Genomic DNA, 19,114 nt, shown 5'->3' with positions numbered 1-19,114 from the left:
AAACTTGGCTATCACCTTCTATCAGGACCACACAGAAAATCACACTTATGTCCAAGCTATTTTGCAGACTTAAAGATCATTGCTCTTAGCAAATTTAAATATCCAACACTTAGTGATGAGTAATTCCCTTTACCATATTCAATATCAAATTTTAGTGTTTCAGGCAAATAGTGTGCTATTTTCACAATTTCATTCATAAGTAATGCCCCCTGAAAATTTTGCTGAAACTGATAACTCCTGACATTACTTGCTACATTGGTGTATAAGCTTCCCTTTTTCCATTCTAAATGCAGTTATAAGGGAGTCTTGTATCCTAGAAAAACTATTTGTAAAATATTTCTCACAGTTGAGATATCCCACCCTTGAAATTTTAACATATTTAATGCTCATTGAAACCATAAAGGAAATAAGTAGCCGTTTCTCTGAAGTACAGTGCTTTTGATGACTAAAAATGCTCCACATGATTATGCAAATTGCCAGCATGTCTGTATACCTGAAGCATTTTTGAATGTGAAAGCTTGTATTATTTAATAAAGTTTTTAGCTGCGTCTGGTATCTGTTTTCATGTAAATTGCTAGTACCTATCATTTTGTGGGTGTGGTCATAAGGAAAGGAGGAGTCAATAGAAAAAGTAGATAAAGTCAATTGTCTTGTTTTCAAATCACTTGTTTTGACAATAGCAGTATATACAGAAATTGCATTAACTGTAAACCACAGGTGTATGAGGAGTTTAACTATGTACTTCAACATCTCTAGTAACACAAGACATGTCTGTACTTTGCAATCTTGCATCTACTTGTTGCAAAATAGCCAAACTTGCTGCCCAACCAACCATCGGCTACTACTCATACCTGCAACACACTTTTTTTTTGGGGGGGACTAAATTCAACCACGTAACATTTGTACATAAACTGCTTTGTGAGATCCAAAGCCCAGGCCATCTTAACTCACTGCTACAATAGTATAAACCTAAAAGGACCCTTAGATCCTCAAATACAGACTACAAAACAAGAAAAGCCTTTGCAAAAGTGAAAGACTGCTCAGCATTTTTATAGCATATGAAGAGAGCTCATTACCCCTTAAACTAACGGAAAAATTCACTTTTAAAACACTATCCAAATCTCATTTCAACATTGCTTTGCACTACACTGTTTAACATTTCCTACTTAAATGGTTGCATCTCCAGATTACTCTACTTTCGAGTGACATCTGAGGTTTTCACACAACTTGCTATTTTGCCTGTCTGCTTCATTCTCGGTTCTATATTTTATACATGGATCCTAATTTAACATTACACCCCTAATGTCTTCTGCCAATGTAATTAATTATTTGTCACAACTGACCTCGTATTGTCTAACTACACTAGTACTGACACCATCTGCTATTTCAGTGTTGACTTGATGTACTGCTTGTATATCTTCACTTGGACATTATACCTCATCTATCTCATTTAAATATTTCTTGTATAAAGTTTGCTTATACAATATTCACACACTGCAGAAAGTAGTTTAATCTCTATGAGCAAATGACCAGTCAAGTTATGGTAATGAACTGAAAACGGTATTTGCCTGAACTTTGGTGATGTGTTAAAATGCACCCCCCCCCCCCAGCATACCCTTCTAGCTCCTGTGCCTGTCCACCCTCTAAGCCTATGATGGGATCACTCAATCAAGTACCAATCACTGGAGTCAGCCTAAAGCTGCAGTAATCATGCAGGCAGCCATGAGTAGGTTTGCCCTTTACCTCCACCCCCAGCAAGTAAAGTTTGTGTTTGCAACTAAGAGGACATGCAATGGCTATCCCCTAATAGCATGTGTGCTCTCACATACACACACAGGTTACCACATAAGGTTACCACATAAATGTGGGTTAGTACAGTGACCATCTCTAGTTTGGACCACTTATGCAGTGGATGGACTAATCCTTCACACAAAGATGGAAGAGCCAGCACTGGCCACTAACTTCTATCCCTATCTTTCATCCGCCCCAGACAGCCAAGTTTCCAAGTCAATCCTAGGTCATCTGTCTGCCTCTATCATTTAAGTTAAACAATTTTGCACATTCTGCTGAAGTAGACCTAGTTAGAACATCAACACAGAGAACAGTAATGTTGACAGGATTCAAGGTAATGTCTGAACAGACAAAAAAGTGACCACATTCATTTCATCTGTGGTGATCATGGTGAATGGAAAACAAATTAACCAGAAAGCATTTGACTTATATTAATGAAATACATGTTCACTTATCAAGATAAAGAAAATGCATCTTACCTTGGGTGGCGCCGCAAAAGGTATCTCATAAGTATCTGGGAAAGCTCTACTAAGGGCCAAGTGCCTGGAGTGTGTGTAATACTTTAAAAAAAGAAAAAGAAAACAATTGGTTGGATCACAGAATTTTTGTGACAACTTTATATATGCATATTCCATGTCCTACAATATTTTGTTTACAGCTCTAAAAATGGATCTGTAGTGCAACTACCCTTCATATGTACTCTGCTGCTATACCACCAGCTTTACCACAGCTGTTAATATATTTGCGTTACTTGCAATATGTACACAACCTGTTTAGGTGAAACTTTACACTGGTCGTTGCATCATTCTTCAAACTTGTCTAAACGCAGAGAGCAATGGTTAAGTAACACTCAAAAAAGTAGCAGAGGGGCCTTACTTCATATGTGTGCTTTGTTTTACTACCACTGTAACACTGCACTGAGGGTGCATGAATTGTAAATGCATGCTCACACTGCCATGTGACTGAACAACACTTACTTTCCCCTCTACACAGTGTGGTAATTACTGGAGATCCCCCTTCACACAGTATGCCGAGATCCCCACATGCCCCCCAAACAGGTGCTTTGGGGACTTTTGCTACCTTGAAAATATTTGCTTGAGAGATTGCTTATTTTCTTAACTCAAATCTATATATAGTTCGAGCAGAAGCTCTGGTGCAGGAGCAGCCTTTGTTCAACTGGTGCCCTAGGCAAAAGGGCTCCACTGTGCCCCCCCCCCCACCTACACCAAATAAATACTGAAAAATCTGGTGTGTGTCATGTATTCATGAGTAGCAGACTACATTCTTGTGTTGAGTTCTTCTCAGCAATGCCCTACTGTGCAAACATCTCCGATATTACTACTGCCAGCAGTGCCCTAGGCAGCCACCTAGTTGGTCTATGCCTAAGGCCGGCTATGGGTGCAGCTAATATAATTAGATGCATTTAACGTTTGTAACAAATCTTCTGATGTACTGCGGTGGTGGTGCTGCAGTAGTGTTGTCGCCTCACAGTAAGACGTTGTCCTGTTCGATTCTCAGTTAGAGCGTCTTCTGTGTGGAGACATGCGTGAATGGGCGTACCTTCGTTGAAGGTTGTGCATCAGGGCCAGCAACTCTGCACATAAAAATCTACTGCCAATCATTAGCGGACCGGAGTTCCACTGTGGCGACCCCTAACCGGGAAAAGCCGAAAGATACAACAAATCTTCTAATGATTTCTAGTTCAGCTGTTTTAATGTTCTCTATTTACATTAATTTATTTAGCCAGCATTTCATTGTACATCTACACCTCCTATTGTAAAAACAGAACTGCTCTCACTTAAATTTTATACCTTCTGATTTTTGCACAGTATTGTATCTGAAACAACTAGGGCAAAAACTATTGAATGGTTACATAGCCAAGATGCCAAGGGGAGAACATTTACAACAGCATGCCAATTTATCACCTAAAATACTTCATAATCAACACATTTTGTGGCAAGTAACCCATTTCCAAACAATGCAATTACTATCAGTTAGCGGATGTTAAAGCTGAGGCTCAGAATACCCCCAACAGGCTTGAAGTTTCACATGCTAGGCAATCAGCTAGAAGTGAAGATCTGGAGTAAACTGCAGTAGTATAGTAAGCTGAAGTTAATATTGGTAAAAAACACTTCATGGTCTAATATTTTATGCTGAAATGTTAATAAATCAACCAAAAGTAGGCACATTTCAGCATTTCTATGCCACATGAAGGTTTTCTGTCAGCAATGTATTTAAACAAAGTCATCAAGCTGAGCAACAGGCTATCCAAATATGAGCTGGAAGAGAGATAGTTGAGTAATAACTTGCAATGAGAGAGCAGATCAGGACAATGTTTACAAGGCAGCTTAGTTACCTGTCAAGAACTGGAGCAGAGGAGCATTTTTAAATCTGAAACCCACTATGCCGCTCATGTTCATTGGTGCTTAAGGTCACGCAGCCTAACCTGCTAGGGTTCAAGGCACCCTTATTATCTGGCCAATATATGTGGCTATTGCGGAGGAAAACAGAGTTCTGTTGACTGAAGTTACTGATTTTTTTAAAATCTGGTCTCATGTATTCATGAGTAGCAGACCACATTCATGTGCTGAGGTCTTCTCAGCAATGCCCTACTGTGAAAACATCTCCGATATTACTACTGCCAGCCTTGCCTTTACTTTTACCTTATGTTTTATAGATTGCTTCACATCTATAACATTACCACATTTTTTTCACTCATTCATTGCTGTTCTATCTAGCTATGCAGTGCTGCACGTGGGCAGGACAACTGGCTCCTGTTCAAATCAGGGAGGTGTGGCATGTTTCATTTCTCTACCATCCCAAATTTAGTCAGCCACACCCACTAAATATCCATAGAATCTATTCAAAGCTCAGTTCTTCTGACATCACTAGAACAATGATCTCGTGGTTCTATTTCACCCATTATCTTAAAAATAAGTGTATCTTTTTAAAAAGATGTGTATCTTATTCTAGCAAGTTACTGTTTCACTAGCAAAAATCAAAACATACTCCACCCCACCTCCCAAAAAACTATTCTATTTATACAGACCACGTCTATTTATATAACCAGTGCTGCCCACAAAAACATGACCCATCATTAAAAAACACCTTAACATTTAACACAGTATAATGTTGCCCTGTCTAATTACCACTGATTAAGTTGCATGCAAAATAACCACCACTACATTCATAAAGAATAACTGTGCATCATAACCATAGATGGCCTTCTGTTCTAGGTTGCAGTATTCTTAACATGAGGGGAGTACCAAAGCTCATGAAGAAATGGAGCAGAGTTGCCTTCTAAAAAAAAAGAACATGGAGAATGGCTCTAGAAAAAGCAAGTTCTAGATATGGAGGTGCCATCCAGTTTATGTTTAGTGAAGGTATGAACAGAAGACCAAGTAGCTGCTTCCAAGATGGTGTTAGTATCCAAACCTTTGAAAAAAAGCACCTGAAGCCGCAAGCCCTTATAAAATGAGCCTCAACAGAAGTAAAAACTCTTTCCATCAAAAACATAAAAGGAAATAGCTTTAGAAATCCAAGTAGAAATAGTCTGCTTGAAAACAGGCATTCCCAGAGCCCTGGGATGAAAACAAAGCTGATCAGATTTCCTGATAGCCTTAGTTTTAGCAAAGTAAAATCTGAGAGGTCTATGCAACTCCAAAGAACATCCTTCCTGGCTGAAGAGATAGCTAATAACAGTCTTCCAAGTACAGTGTTGCAGGGAAGCTGTAGCTGCAGGTTCAAATGGAGCCACTAAGTTTTTCCAAGACAAAACTGAGATCCTAAGGAGGAGAAGGAACAGGCTTCCTGGGAGGTCTGATGTGAAGGATGCCTTTAAGGATGAGTTTAACATCCAATTTAGAGGCCAAAGGAGGAGACAACAGCAGACATGGCTGATAGAGGAAGAAGCCAACCCAGCCTTCATCTGTGAAAGCTCAATAGTTCACACAAGTAAGATGAAACCAGGGGTACATCCACAATAAGTGGGTCCAGTTTACGAGAAAGACACCAGATAGAAAGCCTCTTCCATTGGGATAAGTAGGATTTCCTAGTATTTGCTTTTCTGGCCTCCTGTAGAACCCTAAAGCAGGTCATCTGAAAAGAGGTGTGTGAAAGGAATCAGAAGCCTATCACACAGTGCCACATGTAGAGTTGGCAGGTGTGGATGAATTTGAGATCCCTTGTCTTGTGTGACAATATAAACCCTGTGAAGTAACTTATGATTGCCCTTGGCTAAATGCAGGAGAGAGATAAGAATGTTGTCTTGGCCAAAAGGGAGTCACCAGCAAGATTTTTGGTTTGTCCTGAATCTTCAGCAGAACTTTCTGAATAAGAGGGGGGGGGGTACATAGAGAAACATCCCCTTCCATGAGAAAAAGGGCATCCACCTTTCACACCAGAGGGTCTGGAACTCTGGCACAAAATGTTTTAAGTTGTCTGTTCAAAGGGGGAGCCAAAGATCAACTTGAATACCTCACTAGTGGAGAATATCCAGAAACATCTATATCAAGCATCCATTCATGGGAATGAGAAGTAGATGTGCTCAGAGTGTCTGCCACTCCACTCTGATTGGCAATGTACACTGCCCGAAGGAACACATGGTACTGAGGTGCCAGTTCCCATGTCATGAGGGCTAGCCTGCACAGAAGATTTATCCCCCACCGGTTGTTTACATAACAAAGAACTGTGGTGTTGTTTACAGTTTTAGAGGGCCCTGATATAAAAAAGAGTGAAATGTCTGTAGAGTCAAGAGCAGGGCTCATCTCATGTTCATGTACTCCTTCCTTTAAGAGGACCAAAGGGCATGGACCTTCTAGGATGCAAAGGAAGGCCTGGATTCAGGAAAATTGGCTGAATCCAATGAAGTTTCCTCTTCAAACAAGGAAGAAGAGGAACAAAGTCCAGTGGGTGTACATGTGGGCTCCAAAGTGAGTTAAGGTACCACTGAAATTTCCTCATGTGAAATTTGACCAGAAGTAACATGGGGATGGTAGATGCCATGAAACCTAGAAGGTGGAGAAACTCCCTGGCTGTAAGGGATTGCAGGGAGAGGTCGTTTTGTAAGAATTTGGTTAGAGCCTGAATTTTCTGAGGGTGCAGGGAGGACATTTGATCTGTCTGGATTTTGCACCCCAGGAAGACGTGAAAAAAGATTTTTGGAAGTTTACTTTAAAACCCAGTCTTTGAAGGGGAAATGGTGAAATGGGGATTCTGTTGCAATGTCTCTGGAAAGAGTGCCTAGAGCAGGAGCTCATCCAGATATGGAAAGATCTGTACACCCTGGAGTCTGCAACAAGTAATCACAGGAGCCAAGCATTTTGTAAATACCCATGGTGCCAGAGAGACCAAAGGGCAAAGCAGAGAACTGAAAATGTGATGAAACAAACAAATATTTCATGAAAAAGGGGTGAATGGGAATATGAAACTAAGCATCCTTGATGTCCAGGGAGACCACAAAAACTCGTGGAAGGATGAGGGGAAAAAGTAGGCAGAGAAAGCATGCGGAAGTTTGGCATCTTTAGGAAGGTGTTGAGGTGTGGAAGATCCAGAATGGGTCTCCAAGGGACATCTTTTCTGGGAACCAGAAACATCCTGCAGTAGAACCCTCTTCCTCTTTGTTGGAGGAATTTCTTGAACAGTTCCCTGGGATTTCAATACCCGAAACACCTCTGGAAAAAAAACTATAGTTGCTCTCGAGGTGGTTGCAGAATACTCATGAAGGGTGGGAGCATTCCCCCCACCAGAAAATACCCTTTGTGGATTATGGACAGGACTCATGAATCTTGAGTAATTTGCTACTAGACTGAAGGGACAGGGAAAGGCAGAGTGAAGAAAGTGGCTGAGAAAAGGTTGGCAGTCACAGACTACCAGATTTGTTCTAGAAAAGACTGTTTTTGAGCAGCAGCATTCTGATCAGGTTGGAAGCAGTAGGTTTCCCAAAACCCCTCTTTTTGGAAGGAGTGCGAGATTGTTTAACAGGAGTTTTAGCTGGGTAATTCCTTTGGAATTTAGGAAGCGGAGAAAGAAAGATCTTTTAGGTCCTGTAATTCTTTACCTTTCTCCTGCAAGGACTTGAACAAATCTGCTACAGCCCCAAACAAAGCCTTATTTAAAGGAGCACATCCAGTACTTTAGCCTTAAAGTCATCAGAAAATGGTTGAAGCCTCAACCAGGAGCATCGCTGCAAAACAAAGCCAGATGCAGCCACTCTAGCAGATGCTTCAGCTGAATCACAGCTGCATTTATTGGAGTGGTGTGCACCTGGAACGCCCCAGAAGTAATGAAAACTGTGACTTAACTTCGGACTCGGGAAGTTTTAGAATAAGCAGAGTAGTCTGTGAAATGATAGCTAAAGTATACTGGGTCATATGGGTTTGTAACTGACAACACAGAAAGCTATGGTGGCAAAGGTATAAACCTTTACCAGTCTTTCCTTGGTCTTACTCTCTATCTGAAGGGAGAGAATTGGATGGCAACAGTTTATCAGCAGCCACAAAAAGTCACTGGATCTGCTGATGGACATTTGTAAAGGGAGGCAGGAGGTTGAGTCTGGAGTCTGATGCAGAAGAAAAGGCATCAAGAAAAGCTGCTAAAACCTAGGGCACAGCAGAAGGAGAGGGAGAATCCATTTGAAGTCATAGTACCCTTTCTGCACCACAGAAGCCTGATAGCAGTCCTACTTAAAATACTCCTTCAATCTGACAATATTCTCCCCAAATGTGATATCTTCACCAGGAGACACTGCCACTGGACTCTTCCTCAGGGGAGCTATACAATCTTTGTGGAATAGGCTAAGGATTCATCCCCTGAGGAATCCTCTTCAGAAGAATCTTGCACTCTAATCCTTTTCTGTGGTGGAGTTAGAATAAGGGAACTTCTGAGGGAGATTTGTGAGGCTTAAAAACATTGAACAAGCCTCATGTGAAAGTTTGCCAATTAGCAGGTGGGTCCTGAGGAGCAGAAACAGGATTGGTTTTCTGCTTTTTCAGAGGAACATCAGCCCTGTGAAAGGTGGAGGGACCAGATGTAAGCCTACATTCAATGATGTTCATCGATATGTCATCCTTTATTAAAATTTGTGGAATTCCTCAAGGGCCTTCTGAAATGAAAATAAGTCTTGGTTTCCCAGATCATCCGATGTAGACATCTGCAAAGCCTCTGAGGACGTGCAGATGGCAGAATCCATTGCGGCCTCCAAAGTGGTACCCGCATTAGAATGTGAGCAGCAATCCAGACGGGTTTCTGGGTCTTCATCTGCTTCTAGACACACATCTGGAAGGCGCAGCTGAAGCTCTGGGCCTAACTTTCTTAGCCTTCTTCATAGCAGACGTAGCAGAAGACCCCCAATGTGCCCTCCATAACGCTGCACCCTAACTTTTTCAGTATCTGATTCTCAAGATAACTATTAGTGTAAGAAAGGGCAGCCAAGTACAGTTTTAGAGATAAAAGCTTTAAAGATAGGGCAAGACTTTTGGTTGTGGTTGGGTCCTAAGCAGAGGAGACACTGAAACTGGCTCTCTGTGGAATTTTTCTTCCACAATTGGTTAAAGTCTTTTGCATACTGACTGAACCCACCACAAAAACATCCCAGAATGAATCTTCACAAAACTAACCAGTAAATAAGTGGCACATGAAAAACATTCTCTTCTTAGCAAAACAAAGGTTATTACACAAAATGAATAAGCCACCAGACATTATTCTAGTTTAACTTGTCATTAGTAAACCCAAGATACACTACACAAAGCTGTACACTTTCACCAAGACCCAGTCTCTATGCACAAACCTTCTCAAAATATAGGCAACTTAGATGTCAAAATGAGAGGACTAGTACATTCAGCTTCAGTATACAAATTCAACTTTTTTGAATGTTTTCAACAAAATGCTGGGAACAAAAAAATAACCAAGTAAACCTAGTATGTGAGCAGGAACACTGCCAATATTTATGCCAACCTCTTTATAAGCATTTCAGACAAAATGTTCAATGACATCTTCTATTACTGTACCACCCACAAGCCTTACCTTACACCTATTGATGGTCAGCAAAACTAGAACATTGCTTCAGAAAAAGCCTTATGAATAATATGCCAACTACTTTTCTAAAACATTTAGTAAACAACTGCATATCCATTAATACCAAACTCATTAATGTTGAGTACTGCCATAGGGCACAGCTCTGCTAGAATCCAAATGCTCTGAGATGGTTGCTATCCAGAGTACTTCCAACAAGGGTGAATAAGTCAACAATAAGAGCTTAACCCTTCTGCTGAAAACCAAATCTGAAAAGCAGCTTTAACTTTGTAGCTTCTTTCCAACTTAATTTTCACAGTGGACTTTGTTGGCGTGACGACCCACCACTGGACCAGTAAATCAAGTAGCATCAATCCTAACCACTGGCAACAGTGGGGGGACATACACTAGGGGATGACAAGTACGCACAGAATTTCCAGATGCAGCTCTCTGCATCAAGTGCAATTTCCCTTAACAGCACGCACAGAGACCAGTCAGCCCGGGGCAGGTTTCGCCCTTTCTCTGGATCCCCAATAAGACTCCTCACTGGCACAGCTAGAGTTGAGATCTCAGCTGAGTAAGGAAGCAAAGACTTCCAGCACCCTCTCTGTCCAACCAGCTGTGTCCCCCTGCCCAAGTAGCTGACAGAGGTTCGATTCTCACATGCACCTGGGAAAGGCTGGCATAGGTTTACTAGCTATGCCCCCTTTTGCCCAAATTATAAGGTACTTATCACTGTCACCAGCCAACTCCTTATCAGCTACTTTAAAGCCCTTAACGGGTGTCCAATTTTACTGTGTAATATTAATACAAATGATAGTTTGATCAGGAACAAGGCGAGTGACCCACACTGTCACCACATAAATATGCAAGCAGTCTCAAAGGTTTCTCTCTAGACAGGTCAGCCCCAATGAAAGGTTTAAATATATTTAATTAATAAAAGAAAAGGGAAATACTCTGTATATATTTCACAGTGACAGAGTTAAAAATCACAGGAAATATTTAAAACATTGCAGGACAGTCTCAAATAAAGAAAAATACCTAAACTAAGATTTGCTCCATCCTAAGAAAATTACAGCAAGCCAGATGTGGTGAATGGTTCTTGTCAGGTCCAAGACAAAATGCACTGAGTTCTTAAATTAACATCTCAAATTAATATCTCAAATATTACTGCTGGGACAGCTTGCAGAAAAACATCATTTTGTGTCATCTGACTTCATCCCAGGTAAAACCCCCACTGCTGGAAGCTGGCAGTATTTAGCATCTACCTGTGAAAATACATAGGGCCTCAGATCTTTGGCAGATGCTGGAAGTCATAAAACTGTATTCCTTCATACTTTCAGAGGTAGTAATTAGTTCACTCTGAAGACAATACAGAAAGAGTCAACACAGACTGTAGCTGCAATGAGGGTGGCTTAATGGCTAAGGTGTTTGCCTTAGAAACACAAGGTGCAGGGTTTGAGTCTCACAAGGGATAATTGGCTAAGCTTAAAATGGCTCGCAAGGGCAGTTAGCTTAGTACCAAAACTATAAACTATGAACTATGAAAACTGAAAGGTGCCATCTTTTATTGCATAGCCATAAAGTAATTTAATTTTAGCTATTGTGAGAGTAAATAAAGAACAGGTTAAAATGGATTTCTGTGGATTTTTCTGAAAATGTGAAATAAATGTTCTGCATTTCAGTGTGTAGAGTGCACTCAGCTAGAACTCAGTTACCTAACTTGGAAAAACTATATAGCTTGGCATTCATTGTTAAGAACCAGAAGTAAAATATTTTCTCTTATAAACTATGCAGCTTTATAAAATTATCTACAAGCAGGTCAAGACGAACTCTTGTATGCAGCTGTCTCTCGTCAATATGATATTCAAGGTAGACCAAGGGCGAAATGAGTTATTCTTCAGGAACAGAATGTTTAAAATATGGAAAACAAACAGTCAGCTGATCTGCTTCAAGGGAAAGATTCTGGAAAATTCTCTAAACTCCTGATGCAGGCAGAAAAGACACTATAAAGACTGTATGAGATTTTGTATGAGAGACTTTTTACAGATCTAAAACTAAACTAAGTACGTTTTTGATGTATATACCTTTCATTGTTAAGCTAGATGCAAACCTTGTGTGCAGTAAATGAATGTTGTAACAGCAGAATTGTCGCAGTGTCTTCACTGAGTAAAGGTACAGACTACCTGACTAGTGCAGTATAATGAACAGTGGTGAGACCAATCCAGTCCAAACAACTGGGGGGGGGGGACCTGAAGAGGTGCCCCTCAGTGCGACATTCCAGCGCAGATCTTCTTAGAATCTATTCTTCTCTTCCTAAACTTTGTCCATTGACTGGAGGACAAAAGACTGCTGAGCAGTACAGTAATTTTTCTTCAGACAGTTGGTGACACACAAGGTATGAAAATACTACTGCCAAAATGTTCATATCACCAGCATCTAGCAAAAGACAGCAGAGAATTTTCCCACAATTAATCTTTGTGTCAAGACTGGCTACCTTTGTCCTGAACACTTGTTTTCTTTTAGGAATGAATGCAATTCGTGAAAATGCCAAGAAGTGCACTCAGTCTTACTTTTGATGTGTCTGAACTATGTATAAATGTGTGGAATTATTTAAATACATGGTATGATCAGCAAGTTAGTACCTGTAAGTCTTTACTAGGAAAAACTGACAATCCAGCATTACGTAACTGGATCTCTACCTTTGATTGGTATGTAGGCAAGGCAAAAGTGCCACAATGTACAAAAATGTGCTATTTGCAATGATTTAAATGTTGCTTTTTGCATGCCTTGTCAAACTTTATTGTACAAAACCTTGAACACAACCAGGATAAAGTAATGTCTGAAGCACAGACAATGGTTCCTATTTCTATATATCCTGCTGCAAAAGTTTTATTAGAGAGTGATGCAGATGTCAAATTTTGTACTTTACATTCTGATTTGCAGGAGTTTAAAGATTGGATTGCTAAAGTTAGCAACCAGCAGGATCTTGACCTGGGTCAATTTCAGATTTACTGTGATAAATGGGATGAGTCTGGTAAACTGCATGCTGACACCGCTGAATGTACAAAATAATTTTCTCAGTTTTTGAAAGTCTCTCAGACTGAAATTAAGACCTATTCACAAACTGTTATTGAACAGGGCAGTAAAGCTACTGGTATTATAGAAGGGTTAATGAGTAAAATTGTCCATTTGCAAGAAAAATATGACAAGCAGTTGGCTGACGCACAGCCTGACATAACTGTTGCTATGGAGGAAATAAACACATTACAAGCTCAGTTGGAGACACAGGAAGCTGAGGTTGCTAGAGTAACAGACTTAGCTAATCAAGACCTTTTAAAATTACAAGCCCTGTTAGAGGAATTGCAATCTAAAGCATTAAAAACTACTGGTACAAGTCCTATCATAGGCTCAAGCAGGCTTTTCTGCTGAAGTTTCAGTCTAGGATGTTAGAAACTCTCCCTAAGTGGGATGAACAGAAGGGTATTTTTAATAACATGATTACATTTGAAACACGGGTTCTTAAAAACTGTAGGCACTGTATGGAATGATACACTTGAACGTTGTTTCTGGAATTTTATTCCACAATGTTTTATGGCTTATTTTCAGCAAACACAGTATCCAATACAAACTAAACACCTAAGAATGACAGCAGTATTGTTAGCATGTCAAAAAGTAAGCAAAAGCATCTTCATGTTCAAATATTTAACGAGAATACAAAACAGCGTGACATTATGAATTGCATAAGGAAAAAAAGAAACATTTTCAGTTCATGGAAACCTTCATCTAATTAAAAACTGCAATGCAAGGTCACATTAATGTTTCAAACCATTACATACTCTCTATATATTTCTTTACTATCAAAGTTCCCCTGAAATGCACCTAAACCTTTTAAGCAATTGTTAGTATGTAATTCTGCTTTTTTTAACAACTACTTACTCTAGCAAGATATCTCCAGTCCAGGAGATCAGAAAGTCTCTCTGTTCTATTTCTTTGGATAATTCTTTGGCGACGTGTTTGCTGGCAGAATCCAAACAAGATCTGAGTAAGTTGACTGCAGGATTCTTCTGGAGAACGGAACCTTCGGTCCACAATATAAACACCTAGGGGGGACATTTAAAAAGGGATTATAGATAGTCATTCACATATTAAGGTAAGAGCCATTCATACAAGATGCTTCTTAGCTGTGTAATGCACTCTAAATGACTTTCCATACTTTAGGACAAAAGCACAAATCATCAGCCAAAATTAAGCTTCTCAAACTAGTCAGTGGGATAAGAAATACAAGGCATCTAAATTTGTTCTCAAAAATAAAAATCTGCTGTTGGTCATTAAAAAGTTGTGGTTACATATCACTTGACTTGTTAAAGAAAATAGATATGTATTTTAGATCTGTGCAAAACTGTCACTTCCAAAAGTACCTTATAAATTTTGATATTTTAATTTTAGATCTTCACATTCTTTTATTCCTAATGAAAATATTCTCAGACTGCACATTAAACCTCCCTTAATCCCCCCCCCTCATCCCATTTCAAAAGCATTCTGGATTTCCACATAAAACACTGTACAGTTTGAACAGTATTGTACAGTTTAGCAAATTCACAAAACACTTTCTACTATACAGTAAAAAGCATAATTGAACAGTTGAGAGCATGGTTTTGAACTAGGCCTCCTCTCAAAAGCAGCAATGGTTCTTAAGAGTTAAGAACTGACTATTGCACCGAAGCAGCTGGACAAAACATCAGCACAGCAGGGCTCATTACAGAAATTATTGGCGAAGTCATCCAAGTCAGCAGTGACATCAAAATGGACAACGTAGAAGGGAGCAGATGACTTGCTTACTTTAAGTTCTTGACAGACAAATCAGTCCATGCAACAGATGGAATTCTATACTTATTCCCTCTCCCAAAAGGATAAGATCCCTAATGTAATAAAAAATACTGTTTATACAAAACTGTTCAGGAGAAGCTTGCATTCTACTTTATGCACTGCAGACCACTTATGCTTTATTTTAAGGTCAGCGCTAGTTTTCAGTTTGATACACATTACATTTTACAATACATTACCATAAGCAGCTGGGTCTGAAACGTGCTCTTGCATGAAACAGCCAAAGCCAGAGAGGTTGGTCGTCACACTTGGAATGCCCATCACTGTACATTCAGCTGCCATAGAAAAACAAAGCACATGAAATCACAAAACTGCTTTTATTTTGTAAATAGTTGTCAAGCACCTCAGCACTAACAAACAGCTCTACTAGTGATTGAAAAGCAACAGTTATTTTGCAGAGCTAGAAGCAAGTGAGCCACTTAAAAAGCAGATGGCACACAGTGTTTGACAGACACATTCACAGTTTGCACCGCCACTTAACATCTGCAAGTTCCTTTTCTTTGAGTTGAAGGGAAGGAGAACAGTGCCATTACTCTAGGAAGGAAACAAGGGCAACTAAGGCAGCCATGGAAAAATGTGCTAAAATTTCACAAAGTTCTGTGGACAGGAAGACTACTCAATAGTGCTGGGGAGGGAAAAACTTGCAGGAGAACACAGGCTTAAGAATTAAATTCTGTGCTTCACTCTAAGGAAAAGGATGGGTTACTATGTCAGGAGCAAAATGTGGGTGGGGGGTAAACAGCGTATGGCTAGACTGACAAGTACACAGGGTCAAAGAGAAATTGAACCTGGCCACCAGAGTGATACATTCAATGGAACATATTTGGAACAATTCACTGGCAATTGCAAAAGTGCAGGAAAATTAGAAAGGTATCAAAGTAGTGCCCATGTGAATTGGGTAATGGACAAGACTCCACCACAAGAATTATACACCAATCAGCTTTATTTGATTAGAGTGTAAAAGGGAAGTCAGTGTTGTCCTGCAGAACAGCCAGCTACAGGATACCTACCAGACTGGGTTTTGCTGTCACGATCCTACTACATAAATATAATCAAGTACTAAGATAGAGTTGACTGCAATGTTGCAGAATGGAGATACTGGCTTTACAGATTACTAAGGTGCTAAAATGCTTTTCAGTCTTACAAGGTTTGAATTGCAAGCAATCTGAGGGAGGTGGTGGCGGATTCACTGAGGGGAACACAGGTCAGAGAAGGGTCAAGTGGTGGCCAGGGCACCTTAGTCTCCAGACAACCTATGACCAGGGGTGCTGTAAAGTTCAGTGTCTGGGCTCATGTTCCCCACTATTCTGCACATATCAATGAGCATGGCAGACTGGTACCTCCTGAATGAAAGTATCCGGGTAAGGAGAACGTAGTCAGGAAAGTTGGCCCAACCTAAAGAGGGACTAGAACAAAACAAACATTTTGATGTTTTGTGGCCCAATGTTTAACCCCAAAAGCACAATATGTTTTATCTGCATTACAACCACCAAAAGGGATGCCATAGATTAGGGAAACAATTGTAAAACCTGACTACGATGATGTAAGAATAATGCCAACTGTCACAGTGGACCATCAAATATAGACTGTAGCAAAAGCCAACAGAAAGCTGGGCTATACAAAGCAGTGCTAAGACCACACAAGTCCTGGAGGAGGAAGCACTACTGGAGAAAGTACAAGAGACAGGAAAAAAGGAGTTCCTTCAAATATGAGATGCTCAGCATGGAAAGGCTTTATTTTCAGCACCCCCCCCCCAGTCAAAAAAAAATAAAGTAAATGCATATCAGAAATACTGTGCCTTTAGGATGAGAAAGGGCAAAAGTCATTCACACAAAGAAAAATGTAGAAACCATTAATATAAGCCAACACTCAATGGATATTAAGATGCAAGGATTAGAGAAACAAGACAAATGGGAAAGGCACAAAAGAAAATTGGGACAGAGTGATTATGACGAAGGATCGCAGTCTGACACATGCAGAATTGAATATCACTTCATCCAAAGCTGGCTAAAATAATGGAATGAAATATTCAGCCTCAAAGAGTTCAAGCAAAAGTACTGTCTGAAATCAGGTATGTAAGAATCCATGTTATTCACTGGAGTGGTGATACAGTGAAGGATTTTACCGAATACCAGAACTCGCTAGGTTAGTGGTGGCCACGTAATATGGTCAACACTGGGCACTGTGAAATCCAGGAGCACAAACAGAATTATAGTAGAGCAGATTATGTCAGAAGGGGTTGAGAGGGGTACATAAGCAAGGAACTAGGAAAGTAGCAGAGGAAATGAGGAAACTAACAAAACTGGCAAAGTATAGAAAAAATGATAACTGCATCCAAAACAAAAAAGGAACCTATCGTAGCTCACTAGAGAAATAATGACACCCATAAGTGAAAATGTAAGATAAAGGAATTAGGACAGGGATGATTGTGAAAATAGGTGGAGTAGTGGCCTCATTAAGACAAATGGAGAAACAGAAGTCAGTAGTAAGTATCAACAGGAAAACCTTAAATAGGGAGAATAACTGAATGAATAAAGAAAGAAGCAAAATCACGACCAATGGACAGGAATAAATTCCACATTAACATTTCAGTGGTCAAATATAGGTCACCATTTGTTTTGGTGGGGGGATCAATGGGAGGATGGACAGATGAGGTAAAATTTAGATATTAAAATGGGTAGGGGTCTTCCATGCAAGGTTCATTGACCATGAACAATTACCTGTTTATTTTGATAAGATGGGCATGTGCCCTTTTCAGACAATTTTAACTTCTGTTGAACCCAGATTAAGTTACTTTAACAATTTAAAATCTCTGCACAGTTTTAAGGGAAAAAGAAAATCAAGAAATTACATTAAGAAACTGATACAAATAAGGATTGGTAATGACACTCAAGGAAAGAGAAAGTATTTAAAAGCAAGAATTCAGACATTGTCAACTCCTCTGGTAGAACAGAAGGATAAAGCCCTGACCAGGGCCCAGAAAACCCAGCCTTGATTAGTGGCCTGGGAAGCTTATTAGCACGGGAGTGGATGGGTGTGTGCCTGTCCTGAGGGGAGTGATCCGTTGGGTGGATCTTTTAGCAAATACCTGCTGTAGGCCAGGGCTTGGAGTAATAACGGAGATTTTCTATTAAGGTAGCTTTACATTGTGAAAGGTTGTAAACTGAGTTCTCTCAGCCTGTTTATGAAGCCAGTGTGCATCATGCCATTTTGGGGAGGTCCAGAAATAAGCCTGACATGACATGAACTTAGTTTTATTTCATTACTTACAAAGGTGTCCTCCTGGCCTTTACCCCTTATAATAATGTAATTTCCAAAGCCCCACCCCATTAAATTTGCATATACAAGGGTCAATAGCAATGAAAGTACTTGTCTCACTCATTGCTTTCCAGAGACCCATGATATTGCTGTTGAGTAAATTACTAGCTATTGTCTCCTGCTCATATTAGGAAGCCTGGGTTTATTTATTTTGTGGCACAAGGTGTTTGCTGGTCTGAGTTGGAAAAAATACAAGAGGTCATATTAGTCATTTTATTGACCACAGTGACTGCATAGAGGCTGCAGTACCTACCAGACATAAGCCCAGAACTTGCCCCAGAAACAAACTGTCATGGCAACTCAAATTAAATGGCATATACAACAAATGGGGGAAAAATATGGCAAAACTCAGAAAGGGTAATTCCCATAAAGATAAAAATGCTCTCAAAACAAATACGCAGCTAAGAAAGATAATTAAGTCAAACAAAGCCAACTCTGAGGTTAAGATATACTCCCATGGTGTTCAGCTATGTCAGAAACCTCAGACGTGCCGAACCAGTGGTTAATGGTGCTACACTCAGTGCCTGGTGACGACACAAACCTGTTTGACAGACAAATTAATTTCCTACTTTACCCCACCCCCCAACCATCCCCCCCAAAATATCCTCAAACAATTCCTCTAAACATAACTAGGGAGCATATGCTGGCTACAGTCTCTAAAGCCAAGAGCACAGCCTCAATGGGCCCCGATAATATCATGGGATGCCTTCTGAAATGCAACTTAGCAGGGCCCCTGGAGTCACTAGTTAAGTACTGTCTTAAAACAAGCTTTGTGCCATGAGAACACAAGATTGCAATAGTCACCCCCTTCATAAGGCAGAACCTTCAAAGGATATTGGAAACTACAGACCCATTAACCTGATTAGTCTTCTTTGCAAAGTCATGGAAATAATTTAAGGAAATTAAAAACATAGGAGACCTTCAGATACTGGATCCATCCCAATTTGTCTTTGTCAAACGAAGGTCATGCTTACTGAACCTGGTGGACTTCTTTGAAAAGGTCACAGGCAATGGATGAGGGGAAAGCAGTGCATACTGCCTACCTAGTATTTGATATAATACTCCAATCGGCATTGTCAACAAACTTGCATAACTAGGCATAAACTCC

General features: G+C 40.1%; 1 protein-coding gene across 1 annotated transcript in view; it reads right to left on the bottom strand.

Annotated features, from left to right (window-relative positions):
- GYS2 (glycogen synthase 2) overlaps positions 1-19,114 on the bottom strand; it is a 730,647-nt gene that overhangs the window by 52,021 nt on the left and 659,512 nt on the right. The window contains exons 13-15 of the mRNA XM_044087805.1: positions 14,868-14,963; positions 13,741-13,904; positions 2,271-2,351 (exon numbers count right to left, since the gene is read on the bottom strand). Coding sequence (XP_043943740.1) covers positions 2,271-2,351; positions 13,741-13,904; positions 14,868-14,963 — 341 coding nt within the window. The remainder of the gene's footprint in view (positions 1-2,270; positions 2,352-13,740; positions 13,905-14,867; positions 14,964-19,114) is intronic.

Source organism: Protopterus annectens, chromosome 11.part0 (genome assembly GCF_019279795.1).
Source record: "Protopterus annectens isolate FY-2018-M chromosome 11.part0, PAN1.0, whole genome shotgun sequence".
Lineage (NCBI taxonomy): Eukaryota > Metazoa > Chordata > Ceratodontiformes > Protopteridae > Protopterus > Protopterus annectens.
The sequence above is the reverse complement of the archived record's forward strand: the minus strand, read 5'-3'. Positions and strand labels throughout refer to the sequence as shown.